At 38.8% G+C, this 16680-nt stretch overlaps 1 protein-coding gene across 1 annotated transcript in view; it reads left to right on the top strand.

Annotated features, from left to right (window-relative positions):
* Positions 1-4274: 4274 nt before the first annotated feature.
* Srp9 (signal recognition particle 9) overlaps positions 4275-16680 on the top strand; it is a 39423-nt gene continuing 27017 nt past the window's right edge. Inside the window, exon 1 of the mRNA XM_067127400.1 lies at positions 4275-4480. Within this exon, the coding sequence (XP_066983501.1) occupies positions 4409-4480 (72 nt within the window). The 5' untranslated portion in view covers positions 4275-4408. The remainder of the gene's footprint in view (positions 4481-16680) is intronic.

The raw sequence follows: 16680 nt of genomic DNA, 5'->3' as shown, positions 1-16680 counted from the left end.
ATGTAGCTGTTGGGGGCTGCGGAGCATATGGAGGGCATCCCGGGTCCAGTGGAGAGCTGATGGGAATGGCACATCCCTGTGTCGAGGAGGCGTTGTCTGGAGATGTCGACTAGGAGTCCGTGGTGCCCTAGGAAATCCGCGCCCAGCAGAGGGCACTTAACATCAGCTACGATGAAAGGCCAGTGGTATCTGCGCCCCAGGATTGAGATAGCCTGGGTCATTGTGCCATAAATGTGGATGGGAGTTCCGTTTGCTGCGGTGAGGGAGGGTAGTGAACCAGGTATTTTTTCTAAACCTTCCCTGGATGGCGGGAAAACCGACTGCATTGCCCCCGTATCAACCAGCAGGCGGCGTTTGGAGATCTTATCTGTGATGAAAAACCCTGCTGGGCGGGGGGAGTTGGGTTTTGCGGCCACAGCTGTTATTTGTGGCTGCCTTTGTCGTTTTTTGTGAAAGAACACGGAGGCCTGCAAGTTCTGGCATTGGTCCCAAACTTTCTGGGTGATGCATCTCTGAGGGGCTGGGATAACAGGTCAAATGTGCACTGTGCTGCCTCAGACACGGGCTTGGAGTAGGAATTCAGCAGTTTGTTTTTTAAGTCTGTGTATGTGACTTTGAACGGTTACGCGTTTAGCCAGGTGGAGATTATATTGACTACTTCTTTTGGGAGTGCTGTCATGACTATGCCTGATTTTGTAGCATCGTCTGAGATGCACACCATGCAAAAATGCGCATCTGCGCACCGGAACCATGATGCCATGTTTTGGCGCGAGAACGGGGGAAGTTTGACCGTGTCTGGCTTTGTTTGTGAGATGCTTGCGGGTTCGCATTGAGGTTCTACTTCTGACATCTTGACTGCTCACGCACCAAAACATGGGAAAATGCGCCGTATTGAGTCCGGTAATGGTGCCAATTTGTTCGAGAGGTCGAACGAAGAGCCAAAATGTGCCCTTTTGGGTACTTCGTATTTAGTTCGTTAATGGCACGGTTTCCGCCATGTAGGGTGCTATCAGGGGCCTAAACTTTATGCCATAGTTAGTCCGCTAAAGGCTCTCTGATGGTAGGGTGCGGCCGTAGTTAGTCCGTTAATGGCTGGGCCAAAACCACTCTACCTGTCCTTGACCCGGGGTCACCAGTGTGAGGCTTCAAGAAAAGTCAGAAGTGAAAGACTGATCCTTTATTATTCTTGACAGGTGTTTATAAGACAAAAAGCGGACGGAAAGGTAGCGGGCGACCCGAGGCCCCCACTGCGTCCATACAAGATTTGTTTTTTAAGCAAGCATAAAAATACATACAACATTTGTTACATGACATATACAGTAAAAGGTAGAAATACATATCAGCAGAAAGGCCATACAATGATGCATAAGATGAGGTACACAAAGAATCTGAAATAAAGACAGGTAAAATACTTGACGTGATTAATGTACATCTGAAAGGGAGAAACACATGGAAAGAAAGGCGCGATTTGTTGCCCTTACAACATATATATATATATATATATATATATATATATATATATATATATATATATATATATATATATGTGTGTGTGTGTGTGTGTGTGTGTGTGTACTGTATATATGTTGATGAAAAGGCCCATGAAACAATACGCTTGTTGCAACCAAGTATTTCGGATATTTCCTTTTCTGATACAGAAGTAGTATCCGAAATATATGGTTGCAATGTGTTTTTAGTGCTTCTATGGGCCTTTTATCTCCATAGTGTACCGCTGGATTACAGTAAAAGACAACAATGTATATATATATATATATATATATATATATATATATATATATATATATATATATGTGTGTGTGTGTGTGTGTGTACATAATATAGTTTAATATGACTGGAAGAAAACGTGAGCACATAGTTGGTGCCAGTGAAAGCAAAGAAAGGCACTTCAGTTTTGCTAACACCAGGTTTATAATCCTGTTCCCTTAATGTAGGGTTGTGGCATAAAGCTTCGATGTCGAAATCTAGCTAAGCCAGCAGTCTGACAACTATAAAAAAATAATCATGCATGAAGTTAACCGCCGCCGTTCTGGATTTGCCCGTCGCTATTTTTTTACTGTGCCAAGGCGAAATAGGTCGATTTCTAAAAATAAAGCAGACTTACTCAGAGTTCAGAGTTTGTGTGTGCCCATTTTCCGTACACTGGTAACCCAAGAGTAACTGGTAGACCAGAATCGTTGTTGTTGCCCTAGTAATACGGCCATTGTTATTATTATTATTATTATTATTATTATTATTATTATTATTATTATTATTCAGAAGATGAACCCTGTTCATATGGAACAAGGCCGCAGGGGCCATTGACTTGAAATTCAAGCTTCCAAAGGAGGTAAAGGGAAATAGAGAAAGGAGAGATCACTTTTCAAAAGGAAAAATAAATAAATAGATAGATAAAATGTAAGTAAATTATTAAAATGCAAGGAGAATTTTATTAGGATAGTCATGCATTGCTTCTTCCCTGGAACCTTTGAAGTTCCAGTTGCACGACATCCACAGTGCAACAATGTGAGGAAAAATGGATCTCTGGAAGTGATAAGTTCGACAGAGAAGCATATTCACTACATACTGGTGCTGCTGTTCAGCAAATCTGGTTGCCCTTGGCAAGAAAAGGGGATCATGGATGTGAAAGATGCATGTTACAATATAATTTATAAAAAATGACAATAGACCTATCCGTCGATGGTCCAAGTCATAACTGCTGATATTAGGAAACGGAAACCTACCTCCACGAACCACTCTATCTAGAAGAGATAATCTCTCGCAGAAGCAGGCATCTACACCGGAGAACAGTATGCTAGTCAAGAAAGGATTTTAAGAGGTGCAAAATAAGACGAGCAGGAAATGATAATGCTGATCTATTGGTTGTTGTTTTAGATTTAGCTGGCCTTGTGCCAGCACGGGCTCTTGCTCCCAGAGCAGCCCGTAATGATCTATTGGTGATCCAGGCGTTTTATATAGCGGCAGACCTGAGGTCGATAATAATTAACAATAAATACAGTGAACGAGTACACTTTAAATTATACCAACGGACAGAATTGAAGTTGAATACAATCTTGATGCCTGCGAAAGAAGAATACATGGTATACAAATCGGAGACAGGTAAACAATTATATACGTAGATTAGATTTGCGTGACCAGTCACGCCTGGTGTGACGAATTGTAGAGGCAAAGAAAATGGGACGTCACCATAGAAAACTTGCTCAGCAGAAACTACAGGATAAATAAAGCAGGTTGCATTTTATCACCTTTATCAATATATATGAGGCCTTACGTACAATACATAACTTTTGTGCGGCATTTGCTGACACTTTCATTAGATGTTTCTCAAAAGTAAGAGGCGAGTCAGAAGTAACACCCAGAATAGTTAAAGCTTCACACTCAGAGTTTCATCCACTTGAAGAAGATAGGGTGGGAAATCTGTACGAGATCTGCTAATCAAGAGTTTTCGTTTTACTGGAGTTCAGCCTCACACCATTGAGCTTTAATGCCCTATCACTTAAACGAAGCCATTAAAACACCAAAAACTTAATATTGTATAAACAGATATATGAGAAATTTTAAATGCAGGTTTTGTGAAAATGTAGATCTAACCGATTTTTTTTGCCAGGAATACAGAATAGAAAGAAGTGAAGTGAGAACAACAATCATACAACGATAAAAAAAATGAAATAGGTGGAAAGTTTTTATTCTGAGAAAGCATCATGAAAAGAAATATGAAATTTTGCACTATGCGTGGAGAAAAAAAAAGTAAAAAAATGCGCCGAAGTTTCTTCGGCGCAATCGAGTTTTCTGTACAGCGTACAATCAAGGCCACTGAAAATATACAATATCTATCTTTCGGTGGTCTCGATATAATGCTGTATGAGCAGCAGCCCATCGAAGTTTAACAACGGCTCGGTGGTGGCCTGTCCTATATCATTGCCAGACGCGCGCTCGAGGCTAAATTTAACCTTAAATAAATAAAAAAAAAACTACTGAGACTAGAGGGCTGTAATTTGGTAGCCTATGTTTGATGATTGCAGGGATGATGGTCAACATACCAATTCGCAGCCCTCTAGCCTCAGTAGTTTTTAAGATATAAGGGCGGACAGAAAAAAGTGCCGACGGACAGACAAAGCCGGCACAGTAGTTTTCTTTTGCAGAAAACTAAAACAGGAGGTAAAGGGAAATAATCAAATTGGGCTAACACCATACAAGTAGCTGAGGCGCCGTTACAGAGGCAAAGTCTCAATCTTGAACCTGAACCGTTCCGGACTACTACTACTACTACTACTACGACCACATCTCGAGAAGTTGAGAACTTGACAGCTACGAGAATATTCACCCAGGTTGTGACCATCAGGTGCTCCACTCGTCAATATTCCTTTTGCTTAGCTTCTTATCTGCCACCATGGTTTATGTTGAGCTTTTGGACGATTTTGAGAAGATGGCTGAACGAATATATTTAAATTCGCCCATGAAAGTGAGTAGCCTAGGCTGACTGTCTGCCATACCTACTGTTCCACAGGCCTAGCTTAGAGTTGTTAAAAACGTAAATGGTCAGTAAATAGTTACAGAAAACGCGAAAGTTGTTTAAAATGTGTAGTTTTGGGGTATGTTCACAAAGCCTGGACGATTGGCGTAGCCTAGGCCTGAAGTCTTCTCAGGAATTGGTAATTCTAGTTATTAGCTCCGCGCTGGTTTTTACCTTGGAAACTGGGTTTTTTTCTACACTTCAGGGCTTCTGATACTGGCGGTGCATTTGTTTGTTGTCGGCCAAATGGAATGTCCCTTTGCCATGTTTAGTACTGGCCCCAGGGGGGTTGGGTACCCATACGTTAACAAGTTATTGCACTTGCCGCACGGGATATGAACCGTTCCACACAGACATACCCGTGCTCTGTCTTGTGAAGATCGTGTATGGAAACCCCTTGTTGGATGGACTTCAGGGGTTAATTACATTCGTGCGACAAAAATTGAAGGTAAATCTATAATTAGCAACCACAAAATTGTAGAAAAAGTCAAGTTAGAAGGAAATCGCCGCCGTGGAGCTACTACTTAGATCTACCCAGGAATTTATAGTTTGTAAGTTAGCCTAGGCCCAAGGGGAAATGTCCCTAAGTATAACTTCTTTGGTGAAACTGTATTTTCACATGCAAAATCTTTAGGGTAGTATGCAGAGTAGGGAGATGGGCCAATACGTTGGTTATTTGGTCACTTGGCAAAAACATCGATAGAATGAAAGTTACTCTACATGCTCTAAACCACTTGAAAAGCGACTGGCCCAGTTAATATCCGTTAATTTGATCATTAACAAATTTTTCTGTAGATCTAAGTAGTAACTCTGCAGCAGTGATTTCCTTCTAACTTGACTCTTTCTACAGTTTTTTGATTGCTAATTATAGATTTATCTTCAATTTTTGTTGCACGAATATAATTAACCTGTAATTAACCCCTGAAGTCCATCCAACATGGGGTTTCAGACAGAGCATGGGTATGTCCATTTGGAACAGTTCATATCCTGTCCGGCAAGTGCAATAAGTCGTTAACATAGGGGTAACCCCCCTGCGGCCAGTACTAAACATGGCAAAATGCATTTAACTCCCTCCTGTTGCCGAATGGCTCCCTCTCGTTTTTCCCCTCCAGACGGCGCCTCCCCAAAGTAAACATGTCCACTCCATTTCTCCCCTACCCAAACCCCGAATTCCCACAGTCCCCCTTTACAGTTGGCCAACAACAAACAAACTCACTACCAGTATCAGAAGCCCTAAAAGTGTAGAAAAAACCAGTTTCCAAGGTAAAAACAGGCACGGAGCTAGTACTTAGAATTACCAATTTTTCTGCGAAATGTAACTATTTCTAAGTACCCACTTGATGTGAATGGTGTTATGCAGCACCGCCCTCCAGTGGTGGTTGTGGTGACCAACATGCGTTGCCTGGCCAATTCAGGTTGCGGGAAATTTGATTCTTTCAAGAAAGATCATCAGTGTTATGAGAATAACCCCCTTCCTCTACATTCTTTCCCCGTTGTTAGCAAGGTATAACATCGGTGAAATTACCATTTCTTTTTGGCCGTTTAACATATCCTTCTATTGGTGTTAAATTACCTTGCGCAGGTTTCCATCATGTGTCGCCCGCATTGCCGTTAATCCAGGTTGTAGGCCAATCATAACCTTGGGTGGCTTGTGTATCGTCCTAGGCCTACTGGTTTCTTTAATCCAACCAATCAAAATCAGTTATCATTGATATGATTCACAGACCCACACTCTGACCCAGGTCAGGTCATTCTTTATTTGTTTCACCCTCCAAAATCAAGAGACTTGATGCTGGTGTTTACCAAAACGTAAAAAGTTTGGATGATTTCAAGGCAATGCAACAGCTGTCATTCCCTTGTTGGGACACTTGTCTGGCCTGTTCTACGAGCAGTGTCGGGACAGTGAAATTTATGTTTGAAGGGGAAAGCAGTACGTCCAGAACTGCTCCTTTCAAAATTATCCTAAAAAAAATGCCCCTTGCATATCAGTGATTGAGACCCCAGTAATTTCAAATAAGGTAAGACATGCATTTCATGTTTTATGTTAATATTGAATGATGCGTATTTTTGCTCAGTTAGGTCATATTTCCTTTGAAATGACACCTAAAGCCAAGGCTTAGCCTAGAGAGTAGCCTAGTCCATACAACATGTCCGAACGTAAACTTGCACCCATCAGACAAAGATCGCAGAGGGAGTATAACTTGCCCACACATTTGTTGCTGATTGAAACTTTACAGTTCACAGTGTCGCAGTTTCTCTGCTTTATTTTATTTCTCCAATATTTGCGAGGGCGGGAAGTTACTGTTTGGGTTCCCAATGTTTGTTTTGTTTTGATTTGGGCGGGGTCAGGGACGAGGGGGAGTTGCTGTTTGTGTTTCTGTAAGTTTCTGTAGTTCTCCCCCTGCACTCTGCATTCTTTCCCAGGGTAGGAATGTAGAGGGGGTTACACAACGTTTTTGTTATTTCATGTACTTTACCCCATGCTCTACATTCTTTCCCAGGCATTCAAAATGTAGAAGGGAGGGGGGGATTAAATACCACCAATACTATTTCCATTCTGACCTGCTCTTAGTGTTGCCATTTTCTCCCTACCAGAAACCCTACTTTCTCAACAGGGTCCCCATTGCTGGTCGGCAGAAGAGACGTTTTTGCGGTCGGATTTTTTGCACCCAACCCTGTCCCCCAACTCTGCAGCCGATCCAATCTTTTTTCGAATTTTTCAGAATACTTGAAAACAAGCTTGTTCTAGGCCTATTGGTAAAATTACATTTTTGATCAGTGTTCTTGTGAACACTGGGATGTGGTAGCCTAAGGGGTAAATAAAATATATAGATAAATATTTACTTGGGTACTACAGTAGCTCACTGAGATAACCGATTAAAGTGTCCAATCCTACCCCGCTATAAAAGAAACTCCGATATATCGTTGTGTATTGTTTAAGTATTGGGGTTCCATTCAATTAATAATTGCTAATAAATGTGGGCAGAACGGAAACACCTGCTGCAATGATATCCATTTATTGGTATCTTGAGTATTATTGTTTATGCGCGTCGATCACCAACTAAGTGTGGTAATGCATCTTTACAAGAACAACGTAGGTCTTACATCTTTGCACGATTACATATATTAACTCGGATAGTTATAGAAATATCAATTATTGTAACATCCCTCTTGTTTTGAAAAAGAAAGTACACACTTTAAAATTATTAAATAAATCTTCTGGAAAATAAGGAATCAAACACTAGCAGGGTCATACACACAAAACATCACCTGCTCACAACAAAATCTTTAAATCTATTTGACATCTTATTTCCAGTACTTCTTACTTCTCTACTCATCCTACTGGGCTGAACACTGCAATCATTATTTACTGGATTCACATCAATTTGCCCTTTAGCATCACTTATCAATACATCAGAATTAATTTCTCTATCAGTGTCAGGGCTTGCTTCCTTTGTAGGTTTGCTAGGACTAGTTTCCACACCATTCTCTCGGTTTACTTTCTCAGGTCTTCCCATTTCATTAGTTTTCTTTAAATGAACTCTATTTCTCCTTAACAAACTATCATTAGGTTCTACTACATAAGATCTATTTTCAAGTTTTTCAACAACCTTACCAAAATCCCACTTTTTCTTACCAAGAATGGAAGGTGTAATTCTTAATTCTTACAGTATCTCCCTCAGTTAATTCCTCCAAGTCTTTAGCACCTCTATCATGGTACCATTTGCTTCTACAATTTCTCAAAGCTTTTCTAGTCTTCACAAATTTATCATCAAGGGTTTCAACAAAGAAGTTAACATAGGTAACAAAGTTCTAGTTCTGCCAAGACACCCTTGAGCAGGACTAAAATCAGATTCCTGCATAGGAGTATTTCTGTAATCTAGTATTGTTAAATAGGGATCCTTCCCACTCTGTACTGCTTTTACAAGAAGTCTTTTTGCAATCTTTACAGCAGACTCTGCTTTACCATTTGATCTAGGATAATGAGGACTACTCATTACGTTCAAAATCATAGTTCACAGCAAAATTCTTAAAGTCCTCACTTCTGAACTGGGGACCATTGTCAGATATCACAACAGTAGGCAGTCCATACCTTGCAAAATGAGCTTTCAATTTTTTTTATTACAGTACCTGCATCAGTGTTTTCAAGATGGTCTATTTCCCAAAAACTACTATAGTAATCAATGGTTACCAAGTAATTATGATTCTTGATACTCATCAAATCGACACCTACTTTTTCCCATGGTCTGTCTGCCAACTCATGTGATTTCAAACATACTCTCTGTTGACCAATAGGGAATCTATTACATATTTCACATTTAAAACAAATTGTTTTACATCTGCACTCATACGAGGCCATTACAAACATTCCCTGGCTCTTCTCAATCAACTTTCTATACCCATATGTGATGAATGTATAGATTCTAAAATAGATGACCTCATTTTCAGGGGAATAACTACTCGGTCACCCTTTAAGAGAAGACCGTTTTGAACAGAAAATTCATCCCTGATACAATAATAAGGTTTAAGTACACTTGGAATATCATTCACATTATCAGGCCAACCATTGAGAATCACTGATTTCAGTAATTGCAATACTTCATCATAATCAGTTTCTTTCTGGATCGTTACTATACGTTCTGGCCTAATAGGTAACAAGTTAATCATATTGATATGGTCAAACAGTCTATTCCTACCATCATAAGGCAAATAGGATCTTGACAAATAATCAGCCAATAGCATCTCACTCTTTCTTATGCTTTACTTCAACATCGTATTGTAAGATTCTCATCAACATACCTTGCAGACCCTTTGGTGCCCTACATAATGGTTTTAGAATGATTGTTTCAAGTGGTTTATGGTCATTTTCTATTATAGTCTCTACCAAATGTATAATCGTGAAATTTCTCTAGAACAGAAACTATCGACAAAGCCTCTTTTTCTATCAGGGCATATCTAGTCTCAGTATCTGTTAGTGCTCTGCTTGCATATGCTACCGGTTTGCCGCAATGCATCAATATGACACCTATTCCTTTCTGTGAGGCATCACATTGAATAGTCAATTCCGAGGTCAGTTCCTTAATTCTATAAAAAGCATTATCATGAACCTCAGTCCACTCCCACTTGACACCTTGATGTGTCAGTTTTCCTAACGGTTCCATCTCATCAGATAGGTTGGGTAGGAATGTCCCTAAATAATTTACCATACCACCTAATTTCTGAATACCAGTGACATTTGTAGGTGGTTCCATATTCAAGATAGCCTCCACTTTTGAAGGATCTGCCATTAGACCATTACCCGTTACCTTATGACCTAGAAAAGTAACTTCTGACTTTCTTAAATCAGTTTTTGATAGAAATTCATTTCACGCTATAATGTGATTTGGATTCTACAATAAGCTGTAGGTCCTGTTGCCAGGTAACCAACTGGTTCTTAGCCACGTAAAATAAGTCTAATTCTTCGGGCCAGCCCTAGGAGAGCTGTTAATCAGCTCAGTGGTCTGGTTAAAATAAAGTATACTTAACTTTTTTCCTTACACCTAGTCAGCAATTTATGTAACTTGTTATCATTATCTGTTACAGCTTCTTCAGAAGTATCACCAACACCATATACCAAAATATCATCTGCAATGCAGGTAATACCCTTAAGACCTTCTAGAGCCATTTGCAACCTCTTTTGGAAAATGTCACTACTTACTGCTAAACCAAAAGGTAGCCTTAGCCATCTGTACCGGCCCCATGGGGTCTGAAAGGTTGTTAACAAACTTGACTCTTCATTGAGTACACATTGCCAATATCCATGTTTTAAGTCAAACTTAGAAAAAACTTTATCCTTGGACAATTCGGGCAGTAAGTCATCAATCAAAGGCATTGGATGAAATTCCCTTTTAAGAACTTTATTTAATACCTGGGGATCAATGCATACCCTAATATCCCCATTGACTTTAGTTGCTGTTGCCATCCTGCTGACCCAATCTGTACGCTGATCAACTTTACACACAATTTTATTCCTAGCCATTTCATCAATAATTTTCTTTACTTTACCTTTTTGACAAATTGGAATTCTGCATGATGTTTTTGCCATGGGTTGTACTGCTCTATCAGCAGTTGAGTGTACCTTACTTGGCAGAGTGCCTATCTCATCATCAAAAACATCAGAATGAATAGACAATGTATCATTTACAACACAAATATTTTCATAATTTATGGTTATCAAACCCATTTGTTCAGGTGCCCCTTTACCAAGAAGAGCATTAAAATTCTCTTTCACCACTACAAATTCTACAGAATGTTTTATATTCATACAATTTCTTAAAATTGCTTTACACTTACCCAATGGTTTAACAGTAGTGGATGTCCATGCCTCTAGCATTGTATTACTTGGACATAACTCATGGTTAGGTATATATTTTACAGGAATGACATTTATACTTGCACCACTATCTACCTGAAATTTTACTCTATTACCATCAATTTCCATTTCTGCAGATACTAATTTATCACTCATTGGACTCTTATCCACTTTAAGGACATATTCAACACTAGAATCATCCAATTCATTAGTTTCAACCATCTCTAACTCATTTACTTTACTGTTACCCTTAGGCTTGATTTTGTATTCAGAATTACTGGGACATATCACAGCAAAATGATTTAATCTACTACATTTGGAGCAACATTTTCCATAAGCAGGACAGTTATTTTTTTACCATTCATGATTCTGATTACAAAATTTACAATTTTTAAGATTTATACTTTTTGAACTAGCAGCCACAACCCCTTTCACATTCGAAGTATTTATGTTGTCTATCACTTGACAGCTTTGGCTTCTGACTCACCTTTTGCACAGTATCAATATTACCCTCTTTATACACAGACATTTGCTTCCTCAAAGCTTGGTAACTTATACAAATATCAATTGTTTTCTGCAAGTCTAAATTTTCAGCTTCAAAAAACTTTTTTCTTAGTTCATCATCAGTGCAGCCAAAAACAATTTGATACCTGAGAGCTTTATCCTTTTCATTGTCATATTCACAATCTTTGATAAGAATTTTAAGCCATGTAATGTAAGATTCCACAGACTCACCAGTATTTTGAGTACACTTCCTAAACTTATACCGTGCTGTCAATTCATTCTTTCTTGGAGCAAAGTAGGTATCTAATTTATCAAGAATTGTTGATAACACTTGCGATGGATCATCATCATCTGGGCTGGTTGGCCTAGGAAAATCCAAGGAGTTATAAATTTCCAATAGCTCCTCACCCCCAGTCGTCAGCAACATTGCAACTTTTACACCTTCAGCCTCTCTATCCTTTTCTGTAGCTTTAAGATACAACTGGAATTTTTGTTTAAAAAGCTTCCATGCCCTCTCACAAAGGGCTAGTCTACTAGGTGGGCTCACATGGGTAACCTCTGTTGCCATCTCCTTGACACAGTTTTAGGCAAGATGGGATCACACTGATGATTACCTTTACCTTAGGGCAAAAATGACATAAACAGCTTTATTCCCGATGACTACCAGCCTGAAGATGGAGGTCTTACTAGCCTATGCTACCATTCCCAGCTGAGGCATCAGCAACATAGCCTATCCTATTCAGTACCACTTTGGCTAACTTGCAGCATTTTAACATGAAGAGATTTAGTAATGGCTTGGCTAGCACACAGGATACCTTGGACACTTCTTAGCTGGCCTAGGCCAAAATAACTGACTATCTGGGCAGACAACGACTGTGACAGTGATGAAAACTCAATGAGCTTACCGCAGCCGATGTTAGCTTCTAGCCTATGCCTTGGAATGTTTTTCGGCATTCACTTATTTTGCAGTACTGACGTCGTTTTTTAGCCCACATACCTCTATACACCGTGTCTACTGCTATGGTGCAAACACTGCTGCCACCATGTATAAGTATTGGGGTTCCATTCGATTAATAATCGCTAATAAAGGTGGGCAGAACGGAAACACCTGCTGCAATTATCTCCATTTATTGGTATCTGAATATTATTGTTTACACGCGTCGATCACAAACTAGGCGTGGTAATGCATCTCTACAAGAACGACGTAGGTCTTACATCTTTACACAATTATATATGTTAACTCAAATAATTATAGAAATATCAATTATTGTAATTATATATATATATATATATATATATATATATATATATATATATATATATATATATATATATATATATATCTTATGACTCCACAATTATTACTTTACTCGAAAATGGCCTTGTAAGATACCCAGGACATATAAAACACAAACAAAAAGAAGTACACGGAGCGGAGGGCTCCTGCACTAGGGGAAGTGCGTGAAACACGTTGATATGAAAATAGTTATATTTGATAGCACACAAGGTCAAAGGGAAAATTAACTGAAAACACGGTAAATTACTGCCGTAGAAGTCCTCCCGAAGGGAGGGAGCTTGGGAATGCCAGGAACACGGACCAAGGATAATTCTGCTACAGGCGTCTTTCTGAAACGATATTTGGACCCCCGTTACACATCTAATGCTGGAATTTGGGGATTGAATTACTCGGGGGTGCACTGAAGGCGCCAAAGGACTCCCCGAGGCGTTACTTGTGACTCAGAGGAAAGGAGCTGTGAACACGTGGGCCTGGCTTGAACCAAGAAATATCAGGGAACACAAAGTTATAGGCCCAGAAATTAATAAATGCAAAAGGGCTAAGTAATCGTGACTAGCAACTCGTTTTGGGTACATTACCACATTTGTAGGGGCGTAGGGATGACGACGTCTTCTGCCGAGGACCACGTGTGGGGACGTGGACAGAGGGCCTCCCTCTCCCAGGGATTTCTTCCAATCGTAGATTGGGGCGGAAAAGGGCGCCCGTGGGATGATGGAAAGGCCGCCGTTGAGTATCAGCTCGCGTTTGGAGACTTGCAGTCTTCTAAGGCCACGTGGAATGGAACACGGGGCACAAAGGGCGGCGATGGGCTCCACGTGGCGGCGAGCGGAAAAGGAGGGCAGGGGCAAGGCCGCCAAGACTTGACTTCTGGGCTTAAACTAGCGACCGCTTGTGAGAGAGGGCTGCCTTTGCCCTGACCTTTTATTGCTTCTTGACAGGGGTAGGGGGCTGATGTCCTGACCCAGGGCACGCTGCTATCTCATAGAAAATGGTATTGCACCTTTCTGTACCAAAGAAAACGGTGCAAAGCCAGATTACTGTCCCCCAACTATTATATTCTCTGAGCCCCTATACCCCAGACTTTCACTGGTTCAAACCAACCCAAAGCAGGAAAGGAGAACAGTTTCATAGCGTATTTTGGCGCTAATCTTTACAATATATATATATATATATATATATATATATATATATATATATATATATATATATATATATATATATATATATATATATATATATATATATGTTTTTGCCATAAAGTACAGGCATATTTATACCCTGTACCCCTTAAACTACTGTGAAATCCTTATAACTGCTTATTTTAACAGTTCACTGCCTAATTTAATTGTTCAAACAAATATATACCTTAAATTATCATGCTAAAACAATTTAATATTTCAAACAAAAATGCACCCCAAACCATCATCCCAAAACACCCAAAGTCATCTGGGATCACCTCCTAAAACTCTTACTCAGTACAGTATATACACCCCTGAAGTGCAATGATTTACTAATTTTAAAATATTAATATTAATGTAAAAACAGCAAAATATCTATAAAATGTTAAATACAAATTAACCCTTAAACGCCGACTGGACGTATCGTAAGTCGACTAAAATTGTCTGTCGGGTGACGAGCAGACATACCGTACGTCGACTACAAAAAATTTCAACCTTTGGTCAACTTTGACTCAACTGAAATGGTCGAAAAACGCAATTGTAAGCTAAAACTCTTACATTCTAGTAATATTCAATCATTTAACTTCATTTTGCAACAAATTGGAAGTCTCTAGCACAATATTTCGATTTATGGAGAATTTTTGAAAAAACTTTTTCCTCACGTCCGCGCGGTAACTTGGCCGAAAATTTCAGAAATTTTTTCGTCATTTTGTCGTAATTTTTGCACTGTGTTATATTAGCCATTACACAAAGTTTTATATATGAAAATGTGCGCAATTTCATGTAAAATACAACAAAAACAACCCATGGTTGTAGCTTTTATCAGTTTGTAAATATTTTCATATAAATCAGGATAAGTGCCAAAATTTCAACCTTTGGTCAACTTTAACTCGACCGAAATGGTCGAAAAACGCAATTTTAAGCTAAAAATCTTACATTCTAGTAATATTCAATCATTTACCTTCATTTTGAAATGAATTGTAAGTCTCTAGCACAATATTTTGCTGTCATTGGGTTTGCTATTAGGCAGAAAGTATTTTCTTAATACAAGCCTATTCAGGTTCAATTTTAAGCTCATGATCTTAGACGGTGACCACTTACATTATTTACATGAATTTAGAGGACCTTACTAATGTTCAGGGTAGAATTCTCCTAGTTTTCAACGTCTCTATTTAAGTCTTTAATAGCATAAGAATGATGTTTATTTCTCTGTTAGTATTTCACCGGCTGACACGGGACCCGATCCAGAAAAAGGATTTTGACAAAGGAAAAATCTATTTCTGGAGAGGGGCCCGATGTCACCCGTGACCCACCCTGTTTTTCATTCTCTCCCTCCCATGGTAAACATCATTCTAGTGGGGTGGGTGCTAACATGGAATGCGACTAGTGTTGCCTTCTATACAGTCCTTGAGTAGTGCATGGGCTTGTATCGGCACCTCTCTCGTTGGGACTTTTGACATTGGGAATCTCTATAGGATAAGGTTCCGTGTTTTTGTAGTTCACCCTTTTCCATACACGACTCCATCTAGTGGAGCTCGCTCTGGGGGTAGTAACTCCAGCATTTCATTTAGCTTTCTCTGGTATCTAGCAACGGAATTACCTAGAAATAAGTGCTGAATGGACTTTTTCACCAGGTGACACGGGCCCCTCTCCAGAAATAGGTTTTTCCTTTGTCAAAATCCTTTTTATGGTGAATTTTTGATAAAAACTTTTTCCTTATGTCCGCGCGGTAACTCGGCCGAACATCTCAGAAATTCTTTCGTCAATTTGTCGTAGTGTTTGCACCGTTTTATATTAGTCGTTACGTAAAGTTTTATATATGAAAATGTGCGCAATTTCAAGTAGAATACAACAAAAAATAACTCATGGTTGTAGCTTCTATCAGTTTGGAAATATTTTCATATAAATCACGATGTGCCAAAATTTCAACCTTCAGTCAACTTTGAATCGACTGAAATGGTCAAAAAACGCAATTGTAAGCTAAAACTCTTACATTCTAGTAATATTCAATTATTTACCTTCATTTTGAAACAAATTGGAAGTCTCTAGCACAATATTTCGACTTATGGGGAATTTTTGAAAAAAAAACTTTTTCCTTACATCCATACAGTAACCAGGCCGAACATCTCAGAAATTCTTTCGTCACTTTGTCGTAATTTTTGCACCATTTTATATTAGTCGTTACATAAAGTTTTATATATGAAAATGTACAAAATTTCATTTAGAATACAACAAAAAATAACTCATGGTTGTAGATTTTATCAGTTTTGAAATATTTTCATATAAATCACGATAAATAGGAAAAATTCGACCTTCGGTCAACTTTAACTCAACCGAAATGGTCGAAAACTGCAATTGTAAACTAAAAAACTTACAGTCTAGTAATATTGAATCAATTACCTTAATTTTGCAAACAAACGGGAAGTCTCTAGCACAATATTTCAATTTATGGTGAATTTTTGAAAGAACTTTTTTTTACGTTCGCGCGTTACAAATTCATGCATCATTTTGTGATAATATTTTCTCTGTGTTGCTTTGATCATTTTACAATTTGTTATATATCAAAATCATCGTAATTTAGTGTACAATACAAAGGAAAAAAATAACTCATTAGCTTTAACCGTTTTGCTCACAGCGCGATTTGTATACAATTATATATGAAATTTTTTTTCATGCTGTCATATATATTTCAATATTTATATATGATAATGATATTTTTTTTCATTTCTGATGGTTGCATACTAAACTTCAGGCAATGTCAAAAAAAGGAGCCAAAAATTAACTCTTAATCTTGAAAAATAAGCATGCTGTGATTTTT

The sequence above is a fragment of the Macrobrachium rosenbergii genome, chromosome 25, assembly GCF_040412425.1.
Source record: "Macrobrachium rosenbergii isolate ZJJX-2024 chromosome 25, ASM4041242v1, whole genome shotgun sequence".
NCBI lineage: Eukaryota > Metazoa > Arthropoda > Malacostraca > Decapoda > Palaemonidae > Macrobrachium > Macrobrachium rosenbergii.
This window is presented reverse-complemented; position numbering and strand designations above follow the sequence as displayed.